Source organism: Protobothrops mucrosquamatus, unplaced genomic scaffold (genome assembly GCF_001527695.2).
Source record: "Protobothrops mucrosquamatus isolate PMUCROS unplaced genomic scaffold, P.Mucros_1.0 scaffold1126, whole genome shotgun sequence".
NCBI classification, from domain to species: Eukaryota; Metazoa; Chordata; class Lepidosauria; order Squamata; family Viperidae; genus Protobothrops; species Protobothrops mucrosquamatus.
Window position 1 is genome coordinate 416919 of NW_015387344.1, and position 27321 is coordinate 444239.

At 42.4% G+C, this 27321-nt stretch overlaps 1 protein-coding gene across 1 annotated transcript; it reads right to left on the reverse strand.

The window, feature by feature from the left end:
• Nucleotides 1–26625, reverse strand: LOC107291418 (cytochrome P450 2B4-like). Its single transcript, XM_015820413.1, has 9 exons — nt 26458–26625; nt 11775–11937; nt 10777–10926; nt 10051–10211; nt 8631–8807; nt 7011–7152; nt 3641–3828; nt 1306–1447; nt 1–179 (listed from the first exon to the last, which is right to left on the reverse strand). The coding sequence occupies exons 1-9, from the start codon at nt 26623–26625 to the stop codon at nt 1–3; spliced, it is 1470 nt and encodes a 489-aa protein (XP_015675899.1).
• Between the last annotated feature and the right edge of the window lie 696 nt (nt 26626–27321).

Here is a 27321-nt window from a genome sequence, read left to right on the forward strand (position 1 = left end):
TTAACGAGAAACTGCACAGATCTTCAACGGGGCAAGTTGCGGCCCAGCCCCTAATACATGCTCCATGTTAAGTTCTTTTAGTCCTTCTGGATGCTGGAAGGCAAATGTTTTCATAAGGTTGGTAAAGAAAACAAAGAGCTCCATCTGAGCCAAAGTCTTCCCCATGCATTCACGGCACCCTAAAAAAAAAAAGAGAGAGAAAGATGTTCAGGAGATGACTTGAACCATTATCAAAGCCGATTGGAGTTATAACCTAGATGCAGATTGGCAAGCATTTTTAAAATAGCACTTAGCAGGAGTAATAGCACTTATATAACACTTCACAGTGCTTGACAGCAAACTCTAAACGGTTTACAGAGTAAGCTTCTTGCCACCCCCAACAATCTGGGTGTCATGGTTCCAACAGATGAAACTCTTCAAAAGAACTTCGAGGCATTGTTTACCTTAAAGAATCTTTATTTTGAGTAGCATAGTATCGGCACTGCATAATCGAAGCCAAAAACTGAATTCCCTCCCCTGAGCACATAGTATCAAAACACAATTCCCTCCTCCAATTAACTGTCATAAATCACATTCCCCAATTAGCTTGAAGTGTGGGCTTCCTCTCCAGTTCTCCAGCCTGCCAATTCCTTATCAGCTGTGGTTACAATAATCTTGATTCTCACGCTAGGTTTAGTGTTGTTAGGTCTAGCTGAACTCTTGTTCACATCCCCCCTCCCAGAATCGTTTAACTCTAAAAGCAAAAGGTAAAAGATGGCTACTTTTCCATCTGTTGTCAATGCAAAAACATCCGATATTAGCAGCGTTGACACTGGGTCCTCATTTTACCGACCTCGGAAGGATGGAAGGCTGAGTCAACCTTGAGCCGGTCAGGATCGAACTGCTGGCAGTCAGCAGAATTAGCCTGCAATACTACATTCTAACCACTGCGCCACCAGTGGTCAGAACGCTAGGGAAACTCTGTTCCCAGTCACGGAATGAGCGGGTAAAAAAAAATAATTGGGAAAAGTTCCATGCAATACCATTTATCCTTGGCGTGAAGCCAGTCCATTATAATTGTATGTCATGCTGCTCCTAAAATGGGTTGGTCATATGACCGACCCCATTTAAGGACTTTTGCGGCAGTCGTTAAGTAAGTAAATCACTGTGGTCATTAAGTGAACTCATGGCCATTAAAGCTTTTAGCTTTAGAAATCCATTACGGAAACTTTGCAAAAAACTAAGGGTCAGCCAAGCGCCAAAACCATGGCTCAAAGCTATTGCTAACGTTTGAAGATAGGCCAGTTATATTGTCAGCGTATTTACCTGCCCCAAAGGTAAAGAATTCTTCTCTGAATACAAATTTGTCATCTTTATCCAAAAAGTGGCTAGGGTTGAACTTCTGCGGTGTCTCCCAGCATTTGGGATCAAGCAGAACAGAGCAGAGATCAGGGAACACCAGGCTATCCTACAAAAGGAGAAAAGAGGAAACTCTTATTTCATAACTGCTGTTTTCTCAAAGACTGCTAAGCCTCATGATCCAGTTACTTTATTTCCTGTGTGTGTGTGTGTGTGTGTGTGTGTGTGTGTGTGTGGTTTGCCATTGCTTCTTTCCTGGGGCTGAGAAAAAGGGACTGGCCCAAAGTCACCCAACTGCTTCATGCCCGAGGCATGACTACAAGTCACAGTCTTAACCACTATATCAAGGTGGCTCTTTTTCTGAGTTATACATGAAAAAAGTAAGGTTCTACATTTAGGCAAGAAAAACCAAATGTACAGGTATAGTATAGGAGGTACCTTGCTCAATAGCAGTAACTGTGAGAGGGATCTCGAAGTCCTAGTGGACAATCACTTAAATATGAGCCAGCAGTGTGCTGCAGCTGCCAAAAAGGCCAACACAGTGCTAGGCTGCATTAACAGAGGGATAGAATCAAGATCACGTGAAGTATTAATACCACTTTACAAGGCCTTGGTAAGGCCACACTTGGAATACTGCATCCAGTTTTGGTCACCATGATGTAAAAAAGATGTTGAGACTCTAGAAAGAGTACAGAGAAGAGCAACAAAGATGATTAGGGGACTGGAGGCTAAAACATATAAGGAACGGTTGCTGGAATTGGGTATGTCTAGTTTAACGAAGAGAAGGACGAGGGGGGACATGACAGCAGTGTTCCAATATCTCAGGGGCTGCCACAAAGAAGAGGGAGGCAAGCTATTCTCCAAGGCGCCTGAAGGCAGGACAAGAAGCAACGGATGGAAACTGATCAAGGAGAGAAGCAACTTAGAACTAAGGAGAAACTTCCTGACAGTTATTACAATTAACCAATGGAACAACCTGCCTCCAGAAGCGGTGAATGCGCCAACACTGGAAGTTTTTAACAAGAAACTGGACAGCCATTTGTCCGAAATGGTATAGGGTTTCCTGCCTGAGCAGGGGGTTGGACTAGATGACCTCCAAGGTCCCTTCCAACTTTATCATTATTATTATTATTATTATTATTATTATTATTATTATTATTATTATTATTATTATTATTATGACTTGCATTTTACCCAATAGGTAGGGTTTGCACTGCACACTAAGCCACAAGTAAACAAAACCAAGTGTAACTGGCAACTCATCCCAGCCAACTCACCACAATCAACTTGCCGCGGCTAACTTGCCGTGGCAAACTCACCACTAATATAAAAAAAAAATGGTGGAATAGGATCATCAAAGAAAGGATGCAAAAGGAAGGACAAAATGAAATGTGAATGACAAAAATTAAAATATTTTTTTTATTTATTTTAAATAATTAAATCGAATTGTTAAATTGTCCCACAGCAAGTTGTCCTGCAGTGACTTGGCCAGGGTGAGTTGCCACAACGAGTTGGCTCTGGTGATTTGTCCCATTCCGCCTCAGGATGCCCATGGCTGAGGCACTTGATAGCACTTAGACTTATATACCGCTTCACAGTGCTTTGCAGGTCTCTCTAAGCAGTTTACAAATATCAGCCTATTGACCCCAACAATCTGGGGCCTCATTTTACTGACCTGGGAAGGATGGAAGGCTGAGTCAACCTTGAGCTGGTCAGGATCGAACTCCTGGCAGTCAGGAGAATTAGCCTGCAATACCACATTCTAACCACTGCACCACCAGGTCTTTAAAGCTGTCCTTAGCCATTCTAGTTTCAAAGAAGTGTTTTTCCTTTTTATTTTTGGCCAACGGGACTTTCACCAAGGGTGCGACCTGGCATGATTCACTGGCCCCTTCATTACTGACCCAGGAAAAGCTTGAGATCCCCTCTTATTGGCCACTTCCTGCACTTATGACCTCCCCTTCCATTTTGGCCTGGGCTGAAGTGAAGAGCTGGTAGCTGGCCCTTACAGGGATATCTGCCCATATTGTCCATAGAATTTACCAGCTCTTATCTGAGCCCATTATGACATGGATTCAAAACAACACTGGTCCTGTTTTCTTGTTTTTGTTTTTAAGCCTGGGCTTAGTGCTCTCTTGAAAAACTGTGCTGCACAAAAGATGAAGTGCACTTGGGGAAGGTGTGTGTTGCTAATGCTGCCCCCCCACACACACACAGACAGACAGTTTTCTATTGCTTTGGCTGACAATGTAGGGGTTTGGGTTTTTGTTTTTTTTTGCATTGCTGTACTATTATTCTGTACCTTTGTAATATAAGCATCAAGTAAGGTCGTATCTATTGTGCACAATCTAAAGACAGTGAAAAATACGACACTGCTGAGACGCTGGGTTTCGTGAATGACGGCATAGGAATAAGGCAGCTTCTTCCGATCTTCAAAACAGATTACTTGGTGGGGATCCAGTGCATTTTCGATCTCCTTCTGTACTTTCTCTAAGAATAAAACAAATGCATTCTGTTTGACAAGCAAGAAAATAACCTCTATAGGGAAAGCTCAAGAAATTCAGTCTCAACTTAGTTAAAGCTCGGGTTAAATTACTAGCTAATTGTGTAAGAGCTATAACTAAAGGGAAAATTAGTGCTATTATGAATACTTAGATAAATGGAATAGAATAGAGGTAGTCTTTGCTTAACAACCAACTCCGGGTGACAGGATAGCAGTCTTCCAATAGTTGAGGGGCTGCCACAAAGAAGAGGGGGTCAACTTATTCTCCAAAGCACCTGAAGGTAGGACAAGAAGCAATGGATGGAAACTAATCAAGGAGAAAACCAACCTGGAACTAAGGAGAAATTTCCTGACAATAAGAACAATTAATTAGTGGAACGACTTGACTCCAGAAGTTGTGGGTGCTCCAATACTGGAGGTTTTTAAGAAGAGACTGGACAGCCATTTGTCTGAAATGTTATAGGGTTTCCTACTTGAGCAGGGGGTTGGACTAGATGACTTCCAAGGTCCCTTCCAACTTTGTTATTGTTTTGTTATTGTTATTGTTATTGTTATTGTTATTGTTATTGTTATTGTTATTGTTATTGTTATTGTTATTGTTATTGTTATTGTTATTGTTATTGTTATTGTTGGACTTCAACTCCCAGAATTCCTGAGCCAGCCATGCTGAGGGGAAAGGGAGAGGTTTCCAAGCTGAGCCATGCTGGCTCAGGAATTCTGGGAGTTGAAGTCCATGAGTCATGAGGGGGCCATAGTTCCCCCATGCTGGCTCAGGAATTCTGGGAGTTGAAGTCCACGAGTCATAAAAGAGCCCAGGTTGCCTACCCCTAGACTAGTCACTAGAAGGCCTCCAAGGTCACCTCCAACTCTGTTATTTTGTTGTTCCATTATTATTATTATTATTATCAGGGCTTTTTTGTCATAGAACACACCGGAACGGAGTTCCGGCATCTTTTCTTGATGGATTTTCCAGACTTGCCTACTTTTCCTATTGTTTCCCTTCCTATCCTCGTTTGTTTTTGAAAATGTCCCGCTGGTGGTACGGTGCGAGCGGGGTCCTCTCTGGCGCTGTCTACCTCCTCCAGGAGGAGCCATGAAGCACTGGAGCACCACAGCCAGAGCGTGGCTTGATTGGCTGGGTCGGACATGTGGTGTGGAAGCCGATGGTGGCAGTAGGAGACACATAAACAAGGAGGCCATCTTTCACAAGAGGGTGAGTGAGCCTTTTGCCTTCCCCTACAAAAGGTGGTGTGTGTGTGAGATTAAAAAGAGGTGAAGCGAGAGGAAAGAAGGGCGGCTGGCGTGGAAGCTTGCCCGACAGCGAAACTTTGCCGTCTCGGTTCCTTGGGTCGTTCAAAGGCTGGGATGTCTACGACAATCTCTTTTTAGTCTTTTAAACTTTATATTCAAACTGCAGAGGGGAAGAATAAGAATAAAGCTAATGTCTTGTGATTCGGAGGTTTTATTATTAATAATAATATATATTAATTATGTACTGGTCAGATGTATAAAGGTAGACTACAGTATGAGGTTTAATCAGATCTATTTATTCAATTGGGTTTAGCTTAAAGGTAAATTAAAAGTAATCTGTTCACTGACAAAGTTTCAACTTTCATTTGTTTCAAGTCAATATCCATATTAAACTCCAAATGTAAATTTTTCCACCTTGTTTGACAACTTCTTAAAAATAATTCAATCTTTTACAAGCAACCAAATTTTGTTTTATTGGGCCAATTTCACTCCACGTAGAAAGCTGACATTTCCACTCATTAAACTAAATGGATACACCAGTGGTAAATGTCCCGAAAGATTAATAAAATGCCTTCTTGTAATTTAAAGCCACACAGTGCATGATAACATTAATAGTATTAACTTACCTTGAACAAAATCCTAGTCTTTCAGATACACTAAAAACTGAAGGGGGTTTTTTTTCAACCACAAAGGTAAACCTTGTAGGGTAGGCAAGGCGGGTTGTATGGCGTGTGTGACTTCTGGCACCTTTTTTTTTTTTTTTTTTTACAAAAAAGCACTGATTATTACCATTCATTCAGCAATGATTTGAAGTTACAACAGCATTGAACCAATGGGATTCATGCCCAGTCCTTGATGTTGTGGCCATTGCAGTGCCCCTGCAGTCATGTGATCAAATATTTGAGCACTTGGCAGCCCACCTACATTTACGACCGCAGTACAGGTAGACCTCAGCTTACAGCAGTTCATTTAGTGACCGTGTGAAGTTACAGCATCACTGAAAAAAGTGAGTCATTACCGTTTTTCACCCTAACACCTGTTGCAGCATCCCCAGGGTCATGTGATCAAAACTCAGCCGTTTAGCAACTGGTTCATATTTATGACGGCTACAGTGTCCCTCCCCCCCGGGGTCATGTGATCCCCTTTTACGATCTTCTGACAAGCAAAGTCAGTGGGGAAGCCAGATTCACTTAACCACCTTGTTACTAATTTAACAACTGCAGTGATTCACTTAACAACTATGGCAAGAAAAGTCATAACATGGGGCACCATTCACTTAACAACTATCTCACTTAGCAACATAAATTTTGGGCTCAATTGTCATAAGTTGAGGACTACCTCTGTGCACTTCAATTTCTATCCTGCCCATCTCCTTCTGTCTCTGGCCTTTTGGCTCACCCTGCACCACCATCACCTGTGCTGCCTTGCCCTCCTGCATCCTACTGGCTCTGCTGCTCCACCCTGCACCCCACTGCCCTGTGCACCGCTGATCCTGCCACTCTGCTTTCCACCAGTCCTGCCACCCTGCCATCCTGCACTTTGCCACCCCTGCTGACCCCATTTGACCTTCGCGTCTTCTTCCTCCCACTGATGATGAAATGTACCCAGCTCGGCCCTTTGGGAAGGTCAGCTGGAGGCGGCAGGTGTGGCAGAACCCAGAGCGGTCAAAAAAGCAGAGATGGGGAGAAGATAAATGGGCAGAAGAGTTGACGTGGAGGCCACTTCATGGCATGGCAGAAGCAGGAGGTCCTTGCCTAATAGGCACAACAACTTCTCCCCCTTCAAATCCACATGGCCTCCAGGCACTGGGACAGAATCTCAACAGCCTCCCTTGTGCACTCCAGAATTGGAAGATCTAAAGGTAGACGTTGAAAAGAAGGGAGGAGAGACTAGAATTCTCACCACAAGCTTTTCTCACCTTGAATGTTGGGGTGAACCCCCATAAAAAACAGAGTCCAAGAAAGGGTGACAGCTATTGTGTCTGTGCCTCCGAGGAACAAGTCGACGATAACTTGAACCAAATTGTCTTCATGAAAAGGCGATGTGGAGTCCGCTTTCTCCTATGGATCAGATGAACAAAGCAAAACCGAAGTCCAAGATATTCAGAGTTATGGAGCCTTCATTCCAACCACTGCACTGCATTGCCACTGTATTATACTCCAAGTTTATCCACAAGATGAGGAACAGGAGTTTCCATAGCTCTATTGTGTCCTATCTGCATGCAGAATGGGACAATTATCCCCGAGCCGTGGTGGGCGCAGTGGTTCAAATGAAGTACTGCGAGCTAATTCTGCCGACTGCCAGCAGTTCGATTCTCACCGGCTCAGGGTTGACTCAGCCTTCCATCCTTCTGAGGTCGGTAAAATGAGGACCCAGTGTCAATGCTCCTCCTCTTCCACCTTATTCTGCTTCTTGCCGGGGGGAACAACACTCCACCCCAATCCACTCCACCCCAATCTTTCCCGTTTCCACAAAGAAGACGGGGTCAACTTATTTCCCAAAGCACCAGAAGGCAGGACAAGAAACAATGGATGGAAACTAATCAAGGAGAGGAGCGACCTGGAATTCAGGAGAAACTTCCTAACAGTGAGGACAATTAACCAGTGGAACAGCTTGCCACCAGAAGTTGTGGGTGCTTCATCACTGGAGGTTTTTAAGAACAGACTGGACAGCCACATATCTGAAAGGTTGTCAGATCTCCTGCTTGAGGAAGGGATTGGACTAGAAGACCTCCAAGGTCCCTTCCAGCTCTATTCTGATTGATTGGCAAGCCAAGCCAGCAAGACTGCACCCAATGGGAAGGCAGAGGCCTACCCTTCAGTGCGCAGATTTGCTGCTGGGATGTGCCACTATGCACTTTGAATTGGCCAGGGACAAGTGAAGAAGTGAAACATTTTCCAGGGGGAAAAAAAACAAGAAAGCCCAGTTTCCTTTTGGAAAAGCGCTGTCAAGGTTCTGACTAATGAAACACTTCAAAGAACTTCCAGGCATTTTATCCTAAAAAGTCTTTTTATTCGTGTGACAAAATGTCGGCACGGCATGATGAAAGGGATGCTAAGATCTGAAATCTCCACCCCCCGAGCAGTTATTTTTGCTAGCATTTCCCCTCCCTTATTTTGCTGTCATGATTTACATTCTCCAATTAGTTTGAAGGGCAAAGGTTCTCTTCCATTCCCTTTCGCAGGCTTTTCTCTCCTCCCTCATTCTCATCTGAATTAACTCTAAAAGTACCAGACAGTTCTGCATATTTTGTCAAAGCAAGAATATTCAATATTAGCAGCGTTGACAAGCGCCTTTGGGATGGGCCATATACATTTTAACTGTATTTACCGGTAATTCAGTTCGGTTTGGCTTACACCGAAATTATGTTTAGCCAAATGTTGGGTTTTATCCCGCTCTTTCTGTTCCTACATTGGAAAGAGCTTTTGTATCCCTGTCCTACTGGGCTAATGTACCTAGCAGTCGATGTTTGGAGCTTGGTGAATCAAAAACTAGGCAGGTCAAAGAAGGTTTTGCACATTAAAACCTGGAAACTTACTTCATCCATGTGAGCTAAATAGAAGTCAACAAAGCTTTGTGGTTCATGAGATGCCTGAGAAGTCTTAGAGTTTCTCATTTTCTGCTTGATATAAGAAATCATAAATTCACAGGAGGAAACCGCCTTCTTGTGAGGCCCAGGGAGGTATTTCACAAATGAAGGGAAGATGTTATATATCTGGAGGAAGAGAAACAATATTAATTATAATTATCAGTCACCTTGATAGCTTGGATATGTAATATATAAGCCACCATGTGGTGCTCTCTGTGCTTGGTTTATTTGCTTGTAGATGTTTTATCTGAAACATTATTTGCTTGTAGATGTTTTATCTGAAACATTTCAGATAAAACATCTACAAGCAAATAAACCAAGCACAGAGTTAGAACAATTAACCAGTGGAGTTAGAACAGAGTTAGAACAATTAACCAGTGGAACAGCCTGCCTCCAGAAGTGGTGGGTGCTCCAACACTGGAAGTTTTTGAGAAGAGACTGGACAGCCATTTGTCCGAAATGGTGTAGGGTTTCCTGCCTGAGGCAGGGGGTTGGACTTGATGACCTCAAAGATCTCTTCCAATATTATTATTATTATTATTATTATTATTATTACTATTATTATTATTATTATTATTATTATTATTATTATTATTATTATTATTATTATTATTATTATTATTATTATTATTATTATTTTCCTTCCAACTCTGTTATTCATCACCCAACACCATGATAAATATTACCGCTTTTATAAGGCCTTAGTAGGATCACACTTGGAATACTGCATCCAATTTTGATCACCACAATATAAAAAAGATGTTGAGACTTTGGAAAGAGTGCAGAGAAGAGCAACAAAGATGATTTGGGATGGGGTGGGGGTTGAAGGCTAAAACACATGAAGAAAGGAATTGGATATGTCTAGTCTAGTGAAAAAAGGACCAGGGGTGACATGATATCAGTGTTCCAATATCTGACAGGCTGCCTCAAAGAAGAAAGGGATCAAGCTATTCTCCAAAGCGCCTGAAGGCAGGTCAAGAAGCAACAGATGGAAATTAATCAAGGAGAGAAGCAATATAGAATTAAGGAGAAATTTCCCCACAGTTAGAACAATAAACCAGTGGAACTGCTTGCCTTCAGAAGTTGTGGGTGCTCCGACACTGGGGGCTTTTAAGAAGAGACTGGATAGCCATTTATCTAAAATTCTATAGGGTCTCCTGAATGAGGAAGGGGTTGGACTAGAAGACCTCCAAGATCCCTTCCAACTCTGTTATTCTGTATTCTGTGTGATTTTCCCTCTGCATTGTAAGACATATTTATATCTGTTTATAGAGATAGCATTGGGCAAGGTAGATCAATAAAGTATTCCAGGAAATTATAAGGCAGTAATAGGAAAGAAAAGCTTTTATTTACTTTTTTTTTTACTTACCATCTCTCCAAAAGTGCCTCTGCATTTTGTAATATTATTTATCTGTTCAACAAGCTTTTGGAAAGCGTCATCCTCTGTGAGAAGGGCTTGTCCAAAAACTGCTGTGTGGATTATTTTGGAGGCTGAATGCATGATGGGTGGGAAAGGATCCAACGGTTGACCTGTACCCAGAAATTAACAATCTGTTACAAACACAACAAAGCTGGTAGAAGGAAAGAATAGTCTGTAAAGCAAAATGCCTGCCATTGCTAAATAAAGAAACAGTAGAGAGGTCAGCCAGAGAAAGACTGCCTGTCAGCTGCCACTTTACAGCTGCTTGTGCTTCGCTGCCATGTGTTGACAGTTTGCCATGAACTCTGGGAAGGATGAATGAGGGAGGGTGTGCTTGGGGAAAATGAAAGTAACTGCCGTATCTCCCCGAGATGCTGCTTCAAGGTCACCCGGCTGGGAGAAGAAGGCAGCTGCATATCAACCGACATTTGAATTGATTGTTTGGAAAACATATTGCCTGAACCTGATTGGTTATGGGAGAATCAGCAATGGGAGGCAGTTAATTTGGGGGTTTTGGCATGCAATTCTCAGTATTGGCTATGCTTGACTGCGATAGACTTCTAATAAAACTATACCTTTTCCAATGCATGGAGCCAAGGATCGTTTTTACTTAGAAGTTTAAGTCGTGGCAGGTCTGACATTACCTCCCTAACCTTTCAGCCCTCAGCTACATACCCTTGGACTGGGCAAAAGTCTTCACAAGCTGACAAGCCTCCTCTTGTATATGATGTTCCAACCCCTTTTTCATTTGTCCCAATTTCTGGAGGGTAGAATTTCCAAACTGTCTCTGCTTCTTCCAAATTTTTCCATTGGAAAACGTAATGCCTACAACAAATAAGAACCATTAATGCGCTTTACTACAATGTATTGTTTTTTTTATTAGAGACATATTCCATCTTACATTCTGGAAATATGGTTGTCTCTATGGAGATTCTCAGTCATCCAGGTTAGAGTTATCCCAAAGATGCTTTTTCACTAGGCAAGTGGACTTTCTTGTTTTTCTTTTGAATACATTTTGCTTCTCATCCAAGAAGCTTCTTCAGCTCTGAGAGAAATATGGTTGTGTACATCAGGGGTCCCCAACCCCCGGTCTATGGACCAGTACCGGGCCATAGCATGCCAGCAACTGGTCCGCACAAACAAGCAAAGCCCCATCCGCGGGATGCAAGCAGCACACAAAACCACTCCCCTTCTGGTCCACGGAAAAACCTCTCTCCACGGAGCCGGTCCCTGGTACCCCAAAGGTTGGGGACCTGTGGCGTACGTCACACCGTCTCCTCCATTTTTTCCCATAGCAACAAGCATGTAAGATAGGTTGGACAGAGAGTGATTGGCCCAAAATCACCCAGTGAGATTCAGTGGCTGAGGGTAGGTGAAAACCTGGATCTCCCAGGTCCTTTTCAAATGCTTTAAGTACAACATCATAATGGATCTCAGCGATGGCTGGTTTAAAGCAAGATCTGAGATCTGGATTCCAAAGCTCTTTGACCTATCCATCATCAAAATCCCTATCTCCCCAAACCATTGAACTCAGCCTACCTTAATCTTTCACCAACTATCATTAAACATTCACATAAAGTCACTCTTGTGTTAGCTTGGTGGCAATAAAAATAAAGATCTATCCCAAAATAAAATGACTGAAAGGAACACACACGAATTTTCTGTCAACTTACCCTTTCCATTTTCCAGAATTTTTAAAAAAGGAAATATTGGTCGCCCACACAGTGCTTCGGACTGTTCAATTAATCCACTTTTCATAGCTCTGAATCCAGTTAACACAATCACCGGTTTGTGTCCTATCCAAAAGGTGAAGATGTCCCCATAAGTGTCTGTAAGCTGTATATGGGGTCAGCAAAGTCAGGGCAAGAAAAGAGATAAACGTTATGTGATTATGTTATGTTATTGTGGCATTTCAGATATCTGTGGTTGTTAATTTCTTTGTTTAAAACTAATGTATTAAGTATTACAGAGGAAATTAATACAAATAAAAATAAAAGAATAGAGAGAAAAAAATAAAAAGGTAGAAAATTTAAAAAAAGAATGAAATATTGTAAAATTGAGGAAAAAAATAAGAATATAACAAAGCAAGAAAAAGAGATATAAAGAAGTAACTTATCCTTTCATCTAACAAGTATAAAAAGTTTTAATAATTTATTGCTTTACCTTAAAATACAACAAACAAACCCTTCATTCATAACACATGTCTATAAATAAATCCTTAAAACCTAATCATTCAGTCCTGGTCTACAAAAGTCCATTAGAGGTTGCAGAAATAAAACCTACTTATTTTAGTATTGATCAAATAAAGTAAATTTATATTCCTTCTTTTACTTTTAATAATCTTGACCTTTAATCTCTTCAAATAATGTCTTGGAAACTTGATTCCTTTCTTTTTCTACATACCATCAGCAATACCTGAGAGCAAGAAGTGCCAAAGCATTTTAGTTTGCAGAAGACTGGCTGTCGGTGTTTGTGTGTGTATTTGCCAAATGTCATAATAGTAATAATATAATAATAGCTGACAATGCTGCAGATGCCAAAACAGTGTTGGTACTTAAAGGTAAAACACACTTCTCTATTTGGAATTTTAGCAGGAGTAAGAATTTTTATTTACTTTATTTATTTATATCTCATACTACAGTGATGGCGAACCTTTTAGAGACCGAGTGCCCAAACTGCAACCCAAAACCCACTTATGCATCATCGGGTGCCGGGTGGGTGTGGCCCATTGGGTGGGCATGGCTGCGGTGGTAACAGCAGACTGGGTGGGACTAAAAAGTTCAATCAATCAATTCCAACTTTGCAAGATCTTTTTTTTTCCTGCGAGAAGTTGAAATTGATTGATTGATTGAACCTTCTTTTTGTACATGGTGGCAGAGGTCTAAAGCAAAAAGATTTTATAAAACCCAGCTGAAGGCCTAGGACTGGGGCGATGGCACGCATGCCCACAGAGAGGGCTCTGAGTGCCGCCTCTGGCACCCGTGCCATAGGTTCGCCACCACTGTCATACTAGGTAATCCCTGAGTTATGAGCGTTCACTTAATGCTTGTTCGAAGTTACACGATAAGCGCCTCCAGTTGTTGTTAATTGCAAAGTCGTGTCCGACCCATCACGACTTCTAAACAGAAGAAAAAGCATGTTAAAAGCAAAGTAAAAATGGCTGCAATTTCCATCAGTTGTCAGAGCAGGAACATCCAATGTTACAGCGCTGACAAGAGGAAGAACTGATGATTCAAAAGTACTGACATGGAAGGTTAGTTGGCAAAGGAAGAAAGCCAGAGTGAGGCTGAAAGAAACCAGGGTTTTGATTTATTAGAGGAGAGTTCATATTACTGATTAGAGGGTTGAATATGGTAGAAAATAGATATTTTTTAGAAAATAAAGTAACATTATAATTGAATAGGTAAGATGTGTAATAAGACTAATAGACTTTTGGTTTAATATGGTGGAAAATAGATAACTTTTAGAAAACAGAACAAGATTATATGCAAATTGATAAGATGTGTGTTTAGAATATTAGATTTTGTTATAAAAAGGGGAAGGTAGAAGTTGAGATAAGGGAAACTTTGGTTACCTAATGCTTGGAAATTATAAATACCAAATGTTAATTTGAATATTGATGGGAAATTAAAGCTTGGGGAAAAAGCAATAACAGGACATTGATTGTATATGAATGCAAACACAATTAAGATATGTATAAGCTAAAAATTATTGATAAATGTAACAAAGATGTGATGACCAGTAGGGGACAGTAGCAATTGTGAATACGTGCAGATAGCCCTGCTCTCTCCGGCCACTTGCAGAATCCTGGATGCAAGGTCATGAAAGGACAGCAAGGAAAACACCCAATGTCCTAACCCAATGTTCCCAATGTCCGGGAACATATGGTGCCTTGGCGAAACACCCAAACCACAAAAAGGGAACATATTAGCTACTTCTGCTTTCTTCCTTCTTATCTACAGTGTGCCAGCCTTAAAGGGCGAAGTCTTTATCCTATGTGTGTCAGCTTTGCTGGGTGAATAGCTTATGTAATCAAAGCAGGTATAAAAATAAGGCTTTTTCGATATTTGGGGCTTTTCTCTCTCTTTAGAGAAGCCCGTATTTGCTCAGCTGAATAAACACGTAACTCTTGAAGGCAACTTCTGGTTTCCTGTATTTTTTATCAAGCAAAACCTCAGAACCTGCATATCAGATGGTTTTACTTCGTTGATAATAATAAGAACTGTATTAGCCTAATGTAAGAAAGTAGATATTAAGGGGAAAAGAGAGGAAATATCTGATGTTGTAACTTAAGATTTGTGCAAAAGATCTGTGTATGTTATTGCATTATTGATTAACCCAGTCACCTCATTGCTTTTTAAATGTTTGATTGTAAAATTAGAAAACTAATAAAATATTATTTAAAAAAAATAAAATAAAGCAGAGAGGCCGACCGGCAAAAGGGAATTCAGGAGGGTGGCCAGCCGAATCCAGCAGTGGCCAGAACGGTCCCTGGTCCACCATTTTAAGGCCAGATTGGATCATAATTTATACCAAGCGTGCACTTAGAGGGGAGTCCCTAATCTGCTACACCAGGGGTAGTCAACCTTGGCTCTTTTATGACTCGTGGACTTGAAGTCCACGAGTCATAAAAGAGCCAAGGTTGACTACCCCTGTGCTACACGAATGGTACCATCTGGCTATAAACCTGGACATCAAGCTGAACCGCTACAAAAAAAACCCTCCTATGCCAGGAGCCAGACCAAAACCAGACCAGGGGAGGCGTCAGGCTCAACAACGAACCCTACCTGTTGCAATCACCGGAGTCCCTAGAACACCTGCACGACCTCCAATCAAGTGCTTCAGATGTGGTCAACCAGGGCACCGAGCAGCAGACTGTCCAGTTCCTAAGAGTGCACCGGTTGCTTCAGCTAAACCTAAGAGGGGATCCCCACCAATGCGTGAATGGTCAAATTGGATCAGCCAAGAGAAAGCTGTGCAGATCATCTCCCCTTTACAAGAGAAAACCAAGGTCCTGACTGAGATCTTGCCTTCGCCTGCTCCTTGCGACAGTGATAACAAAGGAGACGACAACCCGATGGTGAGTCAGAGGGTCCCACCTTTTGCGTTTTCTGTGACGCTCCTAGTCCCTAAGACAGGAGCGCAAATGGATTTACATGTTTTAATTGACTCTGGCTGCACCGGATGCTTAATCAACCTCCCCACAGTGCTTAAGTTAGGCATTCGGGCCACGTTATTGCCCACACCCATGAGATTCGAGCAGGCGGACGGATCCCTGATAGGTGGGGCCCCAGCAACTAACTTAACCGAACCAGTGAGCCTAGAACTAGGGGAGCATTGGGAGTTTATCTGTTTTGTGGTGGTTCCAAAGATGATTGAGGCTGTAATTTTGGGGCTTGCCTGGCTGGATAAATGGCAACCCATGATACATTGACAAGAACCCGGCTAGAGGATTCATTCAGCCAGCAGAATCCCAAGTAGCTGCCCCTATACTGTTCAAAGAAAAAAAAATGATGGATTGCTGTGATTGTGCATTGATTTTAAAGGATTAAATGGTGTCAGTGTGGAGAATATGTACCCCTTCCCTTAATGAAGGGCATGTTAGCCCATTTAGCCAGAGGAAAGATTTTTTACCAAATTGGATCTAAGGGAAGCGTTTTATCGAGTGAGAACTGAAGCTCCCTCGCCTTTTGGGAAGAATCCACCCAGTTTTTCAAGGCAGTCTATGAAAGTCTTTCAGGGAGTCATCTTTAAGACCTCCTCCCAAACAGTCCTCTTGTAGTAGAAGGAGAGACTCGTTATGAAATAAAACGATGCAAAGAAGAAGTCAGGAAAGCAAAGGCTCAGAACAACAGAAATCAAGGACAACAGAAATCAAGGACAACAAAAAAAAAGTTTCTTCCAACATATTAACAAGAAAAAAGTCAAGGAAACTGTAGGCCCACTAAAGAGAGAAGATGGCAAGGAAATAACAGGCAACAAGGAGAAAGCAGAGCTGCTTAACTCAGTCTTCACGCAAAAAGAAACTATACCCTAACATACCAAAAAAAAAAAAAACCACTGCAAAAGACACACTAGAAACAAAAATTAAAATAAGCAAGAAAATGGTAAGAGAACTCCTACACGACCTAGACGAGTAGAAATCACGGGGACCCAACAGATTACATCCCAGAGTTCTGAAAGAGCTGGCAGATGTTATTTTAGAACCGCTGCACCACATCTTTCACAAATCCTGGAGCACCAGGGAAATACCCGAGGATTGGAAAAGGGCTGATGTGGTCCCCATCTTCAAGAAAGGGAAAAAAACAGAGCCAGGAAACTACAGACCAATCAGCTTAACATCAATACCTGGGAAGATCCTAGAAAAGATAATCAAAAAACAGATCTGCAAACAACTAGAAGCAAACAAAGTCATAACTAGTAGCCAGTTAAAAACTGATCGTGCCAAACCAATCTTATCTCATTCTTTGATAAAGTAGTAGACCAGAGAAACGCAGTGGACGTAGTATACTTAGATTTCAGTAAGGCATTTGACAAAGTAGACCACAACCTACTAATTGCCAAGCTAGAAAAAGGTGGAATAGATCAGGGCTTTTCAACCAGTGGTATGCGTACCACCGGTGGTACATTGGCACCTGGCAGGTGGTACGCGGTCCTGCCCAGGCTAGCTAAGTATAGCGGGGGAGGGAGCGAGCCAAAGCAGTGCAATGCAGGACTTACCATGAGAGAATCCTCAGGAGCTGCAGAGCGGCTGGGGTAAGGCAAAAGCCCCAGGATCAGTACTTCCAGCTTACCCAGAAGAGAAAGAAGGAGGAAGGCGGCGGAGAGAGGAGAGGCTATAAAAGGAGGCAGTTTGGGCAGGAGAGGGAGAGAAAAAAAAGACACAGCCTTGGGAGGAAGAGGAGTCAGCTGGAACTGCGCCGAAGGGAAAAGAAGTGGGGGGAGAGATGAGAGGAGATCAAACAGTCTGGCCAGGAGCTGATCTACAACTTTGTAGCAGCTATCCATGCCGGGCGCGCACACAGATAGCAGCGACAAACAGTCAAGAAACGCAGCAGGGGAGTGGTCACCCTCCACGAGGAATGAAGAAAGGCAGCATCGGCTGGAGGTGAGGCACGGAGGGAGGAAGGAGATGGCAATGAGAAAGAGGGAGGTAGAGAGCAGGAGGGATGGAGGGAAACGGAAAGGAGGAAGGAGGAAGGAAGTGTTGGAAGAAAAAGCCGGGGGCTTGCTTTCCAGCCGGGAGGCTATACCGTTAAGAGAAAAAAAAAAAAAAGAAACGCCGCCCTTTGAAATAGGCAAGAGGAAGCCAGCTGCTCTGGCTACTTGAGAGGAGATGTTTATTGGCACAAGTGAAGTGCCATTTCAGCAGTTTGGTTCCAGATCAGCTGAACAACAAACCGGGAGAGTGGAAGGATTCTTATGTAATTTTGTGAGTTTGAAGTTCTGGGATTTGTGCAGTGTGGGCTTTGTGTTCTTAAGGAGTGTTTGGCCATTTATATGGTGGCTGATGGCTGATGTCCCATGTTGGATTTTGGGTTCTAATTCTATTGCTCTGCTGTTGTTAGCTGTAAATTTTGCTGCAAGTGATTTTGAAGTATTTTTTGTCCTGAATGGATTTTGCCTGTAGCATTCGTTTACTTATGAATGGAGCCATTTGGGGAGGCTGCCTTAGCAGCTACATTTGTTTTTGTTTTTGCTACATTTGTTTTTGTTTTTGTTTTTTCTTAACTGTCAGCTGCCGGCTCCTTAACTTTCCTTTCTAGCCAGTAGCTAATTCTTAAAGGGGAATGTGTCTTTTTAAGCTAGTTCCCTCATCTGCTTGTCTTTTCTGTCTCTGGAGGCTTTTTCTTGTTTGATAAATATATGGAAGAGGGAAAATATGGGGTGGGGGGGTTTCAAATTCTTCCTTCAGAAGGAAGGAGATGGGAATGAGAAAGAGGGAGGGAGGGAGGGAAGGAGGGAGGGAAACAGAAAGGAAGAAAGGAAGGAGGGAGATTGGAATGAAACAGAGGGAGGGTCTGAAGGAAGTCCCGCCTTAGCACTTGGCCACCAGCAGCCCTGCCATTGACTTTGCTTGTCAAAAGGTTGCAAAAGGGGATCACATGACCCTGGGACACTGTGACCATCATAAATATGAATCAGTTGCCAAGCATCCAAATATAAATCAATGACCCTGGGGATGCTGCAACGGTCATAAGTGTGAAAAATGTCCATAAGTCACTTCAGTGCCATTGTAACTTTGAACAGTCACTAAGCAAATTGTTGTAAGTCGAGGACTACCTGTACTTTATCACTTTTTTTCTTTTCTTTCTTTTTTTTTTTGGTCATCAAGTTTTTCAGACCTTGCTAGGTGGTACTCGAATATTGCCATATCCTAAAAGTGGTACAATCGGTGAAAAGGTTAAAAAGCCCTGTAATAGACAACATCACCACCAGATGGATCTGTAACTAGCTGACAAACCATACTCAATGAGTAATCCTCAATGGCACTACATCCACATGGAGAGAAGTAAGCAGTGGAGTACCACAAGGTTCTGTCTTAGGCCCAGTATTCTTCCACATCTTCATAAATGACTTAGATGAGGGAATTGAAGGGGAACTCATCAAATTTGCAGATGACACTAAACTGTCAGGAATAGCCAACACCCCAGAAGACAAACTCAGGATCCAAAAAGATCTTGACAAACTTGAACAATGGGCCCTATCCAACAAAATGAGTTTCAATGTGGAGAAAAGCAAAGTCCTACACTTAGGCAGGAAAAACCAAAGGCATGAATAGAGATTGGGCGAGACCTGGCTTAAAAACAGTAACTGTAAGAGGGACCTTGGAGTCCTGGTGGACTATCACTTGACTATGAGCCAGCAATGTGCAGCAGCAGCCAAAAAAGCTAATACAATCCTGGGTTGTATAAACAGAGGCATAGATTCAAGATCATGCAAAGTACTAGTATCGCTTTACAAAGCCCTAGTAAGACCACACCTGGAATACTGCAGCCAATTTTGGTCACCATATCACAAAAAAGATGTTGAGAGTTTAGAAAAAATTAAGAGAAGAGCAACTAAGATGATCAAAGGCCTGGAGGCTAAAACATATGAAGAACAGCTGCGGGACTTGGGTTTGGCTAGTCTAAAGAAAAGCAAAAATAGGGGAGACCTGATAGCAGTGTTCCAGTATCTGAGGGGCTGCCACAAGGCAGAAAGGGTCAGGTTGTTCACCAAAGCACCAGAGGGAAGGACAAGAAACAATGGTTGGAAACTGATCAAGGAGAGAAGCAACCTGGATTTAAAGAGAAACTTCCTGACAGTGAGGACAATCAACCAGTGGAACAGCTTACCCCCAGAAATTGTGGGCACCCCATCACAGGAGATCTTTAAGAAGAGACTAGACAGTCACATAGATATTGATTGATTGATAGATTATAGATTTAAAATAGAGTAGAAATGTATTTTTGGAGTAATATTCTTGTTTTTAGGAAGGATAGCTATTTTGTAATGCAAGGAGAATAAGAGGGATTTTTGATAAAAGAAGAAATGATATTAATAAATGAGTTACTGATTATGTTAAGGAAAAAGGGAAAGGAGAGACACCTGAAATGTTAATAATATGTTTATCTAAACCAAATTGGAATATGGCAATTGTAAATAGTAAAGCTCAATACAGGATTTGGATTTATATAGATGAAATGTTATTGATAATTGTTTTGATTGATTGAACTTTATTGAAAAATACATTAATTTGAATATATTATATTATTTGAGGGAATAGAGAGGGAGTTTCTGTCACCACGTTGTTTTTCAAGCACCTGGTTGTAAAAATAAAAAAATCAATAAAACTTCTTTAAAAAAGAGAGAGAGGAGAGACTAGACCAGACATGTCAAACTCGCGACATCACGTGATATTGTGCAATGTATTGGGACTGTTTTGCCATTGCCAGCAATGGGATGGGCGCAGCTTCCGTGGGACGTGTCCGGCCTGCGGACCGGCAGTTTGACACCCCTGGACTAGACAATAACCTGTCTGAGGCAGTGTAGATTCTCCTGCTTAAGCAGGGGGCTGGACTACAAGACCTCCAAGGTCCCTTCCAGCTCTATTCTGTAATATAATAAATCTATAATAATAAAGTAGAGCAATGGAAGGGATATCCCTTATCAGAGGCCACTTGAGTGAAAAGTACTGATATAAAAGCTGAAAGGTTGATACGCAGGTTTTTTGATAAACATCCAAATATGCCTTGGGGAGACTCCTAATTTTAATTCTTTCTAAATTGCAGGATTTCTCTTTCTTCTAGACTAGAGGATCTGAATGTCAACTCTGCAATGAAATCAGCTGAAGCCATTTTCATTTTGTTTTCGGTTGCCACTGATTTGGGAGGAGGGAAATGAGCGTTCTTGTCTTAGCCATAACAATACATTGTTCTGTGCAGTGGTGGGATTCAAATACCTGAACAACCTGTTCTATTATGTGATGCAGGCCTGGGCTTCCGATGCCTAGAATGGACCTCCGGAAGTGGCATCATGCAGTTCCAGTGGGCTGTTCTAGGCCTGCGAGGCCTCCTCCAGGCCTCTGATGCCTAGAACGGACTTCCAGAAATGGTATCCATGCATTTCCAGTAGGCCGTTCTAGGACTGGGAGGCCTCTGAGGCCTAGACTGGACTTCCAGAAGCCAGCTGGTTCTCCGAATTCAGGTAAATTTAGCTACCGGTTCTCCTGAACCGGTACAAACTGGCTGAACCCCACCACTGGTTCTGTGGGAACCAAGGTCGTTGCTACCTGTATTTTGGCAGATATTTTCACTAGAAAGCCCACACAAGTAGTTAATTGGGAAATGTGATTTATGACATACTACAGGGATGGGAAGTTTCACTTGCAACTTTGTAACCTGGGGGGGGGGGAGTTTCAGTATTGGGTTTACTTTTGAACGTGCCGATATTATATAGCCAAATAAATACGTTCTTTAAGGAAACCTTTTTGCCTTAAAGTTCATTTTACTGGTCTCATCTATCGGAATCATGATACTACCTGTATTTAGAAACTCGAGTGACCTTGGGAGGTGTACAGATAGACAATGTCTGATGATAACTCTGTTCATCAACGCATTCATCACAAAGGCAGTTTGCAAAATATGAGAGGTGCGGTCAGGAGATCTGTTGGTAAATGTCAGGATTGAGAAAGAGCCTAACTTTGGTTGAGCAAACAGGTTCCACAGCCATTGAGGGCTTCAACCCTAGCCTTGCCTCTTGAAAAGTCACATCTACCATGTCCATGTCCCCAAATGGCAGCCAACTGAAATGGAGAGATTGCAAGGAAGAAGAAAGTGGTGAGGAAAGAACTGGGAATCTCTTATAAACAACATCCACCTGGACAAACACAAAGTTACAAAGTTGCAAGTGAAACTTCCCACCCGTGCAGTATGTCATAAATCACATTTCCCAATTAACTACTTGCGTGGGCTTTCTAGTGAAAATATTACCTGTCAAAATACAGCTAGCAATGACCAACAGCTAGCAAAATACAGCTAGCAATGACCACAGGGATGCTGCGATGGTCGTAAGTGAGAAAAACGGTCATAAGTCGCCATTGTAGCTTTGAATAGTCACTTAATGAATGGTTGTAAGTTGAGAACTACCTGTAATCAAATGGTCTGCCTGGCAAAATTCTAAACCATAGGAATTAACTAAGTCTAGCTTATTATGCTAATGCATTTCTCCTTCATCGTCACTTGACCTGGCTAAACATTTTGTGTGAATTTAATGCTTGCAACCAGACCTCTCTCCCTGTTTGAGTTGAGCTGACTTCAGCTTTGCTCTGGCAGAGATTACGTCCAGAATCAGCATCTGTGCTATCTTTGGTCTCTCACCTCTCAGCCATGTACGTATTTAACATTTAATTTTATATAAATATTTAAATATTAAATATTTTATTTAATTTTAATTTAATTTGATGGGCAATTCAGAATAATAAAAGGAACACTTTTTTTGTTTCTCTCAAACTAACTTGGCAGCATATAATGTATATCTGCTTTTGCAAATACAAAAAAAACAACTATTATTGTGGGATCAACCAAGAATAAAATATAATATAAGCTTTGGCCCCCATTTCTATTCAGCATCTCACACCAGACATTTTTCTCAATGCCCATTTTCTCCTCTCCCTTGTGCTCCCTCCCTTACTCTTTTCTCTCTACACCAACGACTGCATCTCAAAGGATCCCTCTGTTAAAGTTTGCAGATGATACATAGTCATTGGTCTCATTCGAGATGATGAAGAATCTGCATATAGACAGGAAATTGAACAACTGGCCCTGTGGCATGGCTGGAACAATCTTGAAGTGAACACACTCAAAACTGTAGAGATGATAGATTTTAGGAGAAGCCCACCTATTCTATCACCTCTTACAATACTAGAAAACACAGTATCAACAATAGAGGCCTTCAGGTTTCTAGGTTCTATATCGCACGACTTAAAATGGACACCCAACATCAAAAATGTCATCAAAAAAGCACAGCAAAGAATGTTCTTCCTGCGCCAACTCAGAAAGCTCAGACTGCCCAAGGAGCTGCTGATACAGTTCTACAAAGTAATTGTTGAATCTGTCATTTACACCTCTATAACTCTCTGGTTTGGCACAGCAACCAAACAGGAACACGTACAGACTTCAACGGATAGTTAGGACTGCAGAAAAAACAATTGCAACCAGCCTGCCTTCTATTGAAGACCTACATCAGTGATGGCGAACCTTTTAGAGACCGAGTGCCCAAACTGCAACCCAAAACCCACTTATGTATCGTCAGGAGCCGGGTGGGTGTGGCCCATTGGGTGGGCGTGGCCCATTGGGTGGGCATGGCTTGCAATTCCAACTTTGTGAGATCTTTTTTTTTTTTCCGCGAGAAGTTGAAATTGATTGATTGAACCTTTTTTTTTTTTTTTGCACACAGTGGCGGAGGCCTAAAGTGAAAAGGTTTTATAAAACCCAGTTGAAGGCCTAGGACTGGGGTGATGGTGCATGTGCCCACAGAGAGGGCTCTCCATGCCACCTGTGGCACACGTGCCGTAGGTTCGCCACCATGGACCTGCATACTGCACGAGCCAGAAAGAGGGCTAAGAAAATATCTACAGAACCCTTACATCCTGGACATAAACTTCTTCCAACTTCTTCCCTCAAGACGACGCTATAGGACATTGCACACCAAAACAACCAGAAACAAAGACAGTCCCCCCCCAAGCTATCACTCTGCTAAACAACTAATTCCCACAACACTGTCTTACGCCCTGGGATGTCAAACTACTTACCATGTTTCCCCAAAAATATGACCTAGCCATAAAATAAAACTTAGCTTATTTTGGGGGGTTTGGGCTAATATAAGCCCTACCCCCAAAAGTTAGCCCTACTTAAGATCCCACTTACTCTGTCCCAACGTAGGTTTTTTGGCAGGCCAGATGGCGTGCCTCCCCCTGCTTTACCTGCTGCCGGTGCCACTGCTGCAAATTCATTTTTGCAGCTTGGTTAAACTGTTCAGCTGCGGTGGGCCACAGTTCCCATCAGCTTCAGGAAGCATGGGCAATGGAAACCTTAGGCCAGGCACCTCGTTGCTGAAGCAATTTGGCTTGCCCGGGGTCAGGTTGGCCGTCGCAGGAGGTATGGCCCGTCCCCATCCTCCAGCTCTGCTGCACATGCGGGACGAGCCTCCCACAATGGCTAACTTGACCCTAGGCGAGCCGGATTGCTTACAGGGAGAGGCTGCGCATTGCAGGAGAATGACTGCAAAGGGCGCACATGGATCCCAGCTCCAGGAGGCTCCGAGCATTGCTTTTCATGCCATTCGGTTTCCCACCCCACTCCCACCAGGCTGATCTGGTGGGCAGTATTGCCTTCCGTCTTCCCCGCCACTGCATTGAGAGGCAGCGCGGCAATTGGACAGCGGCCACGCTGCGAATGGGGATAGACCATCCCCCCAAAGTGCCACCCAAAACAGCGAGAAGGATACACACAGGATACAAATGCACACACAGATGCAGCACCAAAAACAGAGACGCAAAAAGGGCATGTGTGGATCCCTGCAGCTCCTGGAGGCTCCGAGCACTGTTTTTCGCGACACTGTTTTTGGCACCATGTCTGTGTGCACGTTTGCCTGTTTTCGGTGGCACTTTGGGGGGATGGTCTATCCCCATTCGCAGCATGGCCACCGTCCAATCGTCATGCCACCTATCAGGAGAGCAGTGTCAGCTGCCCATGCAGCGGTGGGGAAGACGGAAGGCAATCCCGTCCACCAGATCAGCCTGGCTGGGGTGGGGTGGGGTGCCAAGTGGCATGAAAAGCAGTGCTCAGAGCCTCCAGGAGCTGCAGGGATCCATGCACACCTTTTGGAGTCGTCCTCCAGCAACGTGCAGCCTCTCCCTGTAAGCAATCCGGCTCGCCCAGGGTCAGCTTGACCGTTGTAGGAGGCTCATCCCGTATGTAGGCCATAGAAAAAAATAAGACACTTTCCAAAAATAAGCCCTAATGAGCCTGGGCTTATTTTGGGGAAAACATGGTAGTAGGGCTGTATTACTATTATCCTTCTCATCTTTCCTATTACGTACTTCCTTAGCTTCTTATGACTATAACTTTGTTGTTTGCGTCTCATGATTTGTGTTGATTGCTTTTATTTAGTATCATATTATGTTGATTGATTAGTATCCTATGTCTATCACTGAGTGCTGTGTCTTATGATTTATGATGATTGTATTTTACGAATATAATAGAATAGAATAGTGCTGGAAATGACCTTGGAAGTCTTCTAGTCCAGCCCCATGCTCGAGCAGGAGAACCTCTACCATTTCAGACAAGTGACTGTCTAGTCTCTTCTTAAAAATCTCTGGTGATGGAGTGCCCACGATTTCTGAAGGCAAGCTGTTCCACTGGTTAATTGTCCTCACTGTCAGGAAGTTTCTCCTTCATTCCAGGTTGCTTCTCTCTTTGGTCAGTTTCCAACCATTGTTTCTTGTCCTGCCCTCTGGTGCTTTGGAGAATAGTTCAACACGCTCTTCTTTGTGGCAGCCCCTCAAATACTGGAATACTGCTATCATGTGGTCTCTGTTTCTTCTTTTGTTTAGACTAGCCAAACCCAAGTCCTGCAGCCGTTCTTCATATGTTTTAGTCTCCAGGCCTTTGATCATTTTAGTTGCTCTTCTCTGAACTTTTTCCAAGGTCTCAACATCTTTTTTGTGATATGGTGACCGAAATTGGCTGCAGAATTCCAGGTGTGATCTTATTAGGGTTTTATAAAGTGGTACTAAAACCTCATGTGATCTTGATTCTATGCCTCTGTTTATGCCACCAAGGATTGTATTAGCTTTTTTGGCTGCTACTGCACACTGCTGGCTCATAGTCAAGTGATCATCCACTAGGACTCCAAGGTCCCTCTCATGATTATGATCATGATTTATTACTTGTCGCTTGTACTGTATGTACACTGAGAGCTTATGCACCAGAGACAAATTCCTTGTCTATCCAGTCGCACTTGGCCAATAAAGACTTCTATTCTATAAGCTATAATAACAGAAAACCTAACCATGTTTCTCCTTCATTCCCTTTTATTCCAAAGAGACTCAAGGCAAGGTGATCTTGAGAATTTGCCTCATCCTCTCCTGTTTTTCTGGACTAAGTTTGTATTTTCCTAATGGCTACTAGATATATTTTTCAAGGCTGTCCTCCACAATGGGATTCAAGACACTCCATATTCAGCAGCACAGATAAACAAACAAACAAATGAACAGGGAAGATAAAGGTACTGATAAAACAAACAAAATAATCTTGTATAAGGGTGATCCAACCAGTAATGTACTACTGTGAACACAGCCATTGAGAAAGAAGGCATAAAAGAAGATACATTTGAAGATAGTTATTACTGTGGGCTAAAAAAAACTATTAATCTATCAATCAGTTCTGGTTACTCTTGATTACTGCTTTGAGGTGATGATAAACAAATAGAAACTTACATATTAATTATGTGTGTACAAGCAGATGATGGACTAGGGAAATAAAATCCTGAGTCCTGAAATGACACCTACTACCCCCCTCCCCTTGCTATTGCAATCAACTCACAAATGCCTTTGAAACCAAAGAAGACATCCCTTTAAAAAATTCACACCTTCGGGAAATTTCTCCTAAACTTTCTCTGGATCTTAATCTCCACCACTCCTACAAAAGCCCTTCATTTATCTAAAAACTCCAATTATGTTCTCCAAATCATCAGACTCAACAGATCCATCAGCTTCCAGTTTTTATCATACTTGCTTGCAGGGCCCTGGTTGTTTTTGCCACGCTTGTCCAAATATACCCGCTGCCTTGTGAGGATTATTTAGAAAAATACCTTCATGAAGGTATCCTGGTGGATCTTCCAGCCAATTCTCCAGAGGCTTCCAAAGAGAGGCAAAGGTACGGGTCCAGGTGGGAATTTCCTCCGTGTCCAAAGAAGCATTATGAACTGCACTATCAGAAAGCATATTCCCGTAGCCATCAGGAAGTGGCTCACTTCCATCTTTAACTGATACCAAAGTCAAAATATTGTTCTTGCTTCTTTTCAGGCTTGTGCTCTTGAAATAGTTGCTTGCTTCATCTGAAGATGCCAACTGCTTATATGTGATAATTAAGCAGGTAGATTGGCATCCTCTCAATACACTAGAAACAATTACGGCATAGGAATGTGCTTTTCGTCTTGTGTGTGTGATTTATACAAGCCTAATTGCAATGGGTCCTGTGACTGTTTTCAAGGAGAGGGGATGTGGGAAATAAGGAAGCTATTAGTTCCACTTGAGTTTTTCTAACAGGTCAGTGATCATTAATTTTGGTTTGCAAGGACCCACCGGATGGAGGCATCAACTACATTCACCGTAATGTGTGACCAGATTAGAGAATTAAGCCATTTTCTCACTTTACATAATACACTAAACCAACACAAACAATCCAGTTGCTAAACCACAAAATTATCTCACCAAGGTTAATACCAACCAAGCTTGGGTTGCTGTGCAACCTGATCTGGTTAAACATGTCACACAAAAACTGCTCTAGAGGGAAGAACAAAAGTTTAAACGTAAATTGTCTGTTATACAGAAGCCAGAGATAAAGAGATACATGGTGATAGGCATCAATGGGCCTGTGGATACCTGCATTTGATACCCAAGACTGTCCTCACTGCCTTTAATTTTGTTGAGTAAAAATGAGCAAATAAAGGTGA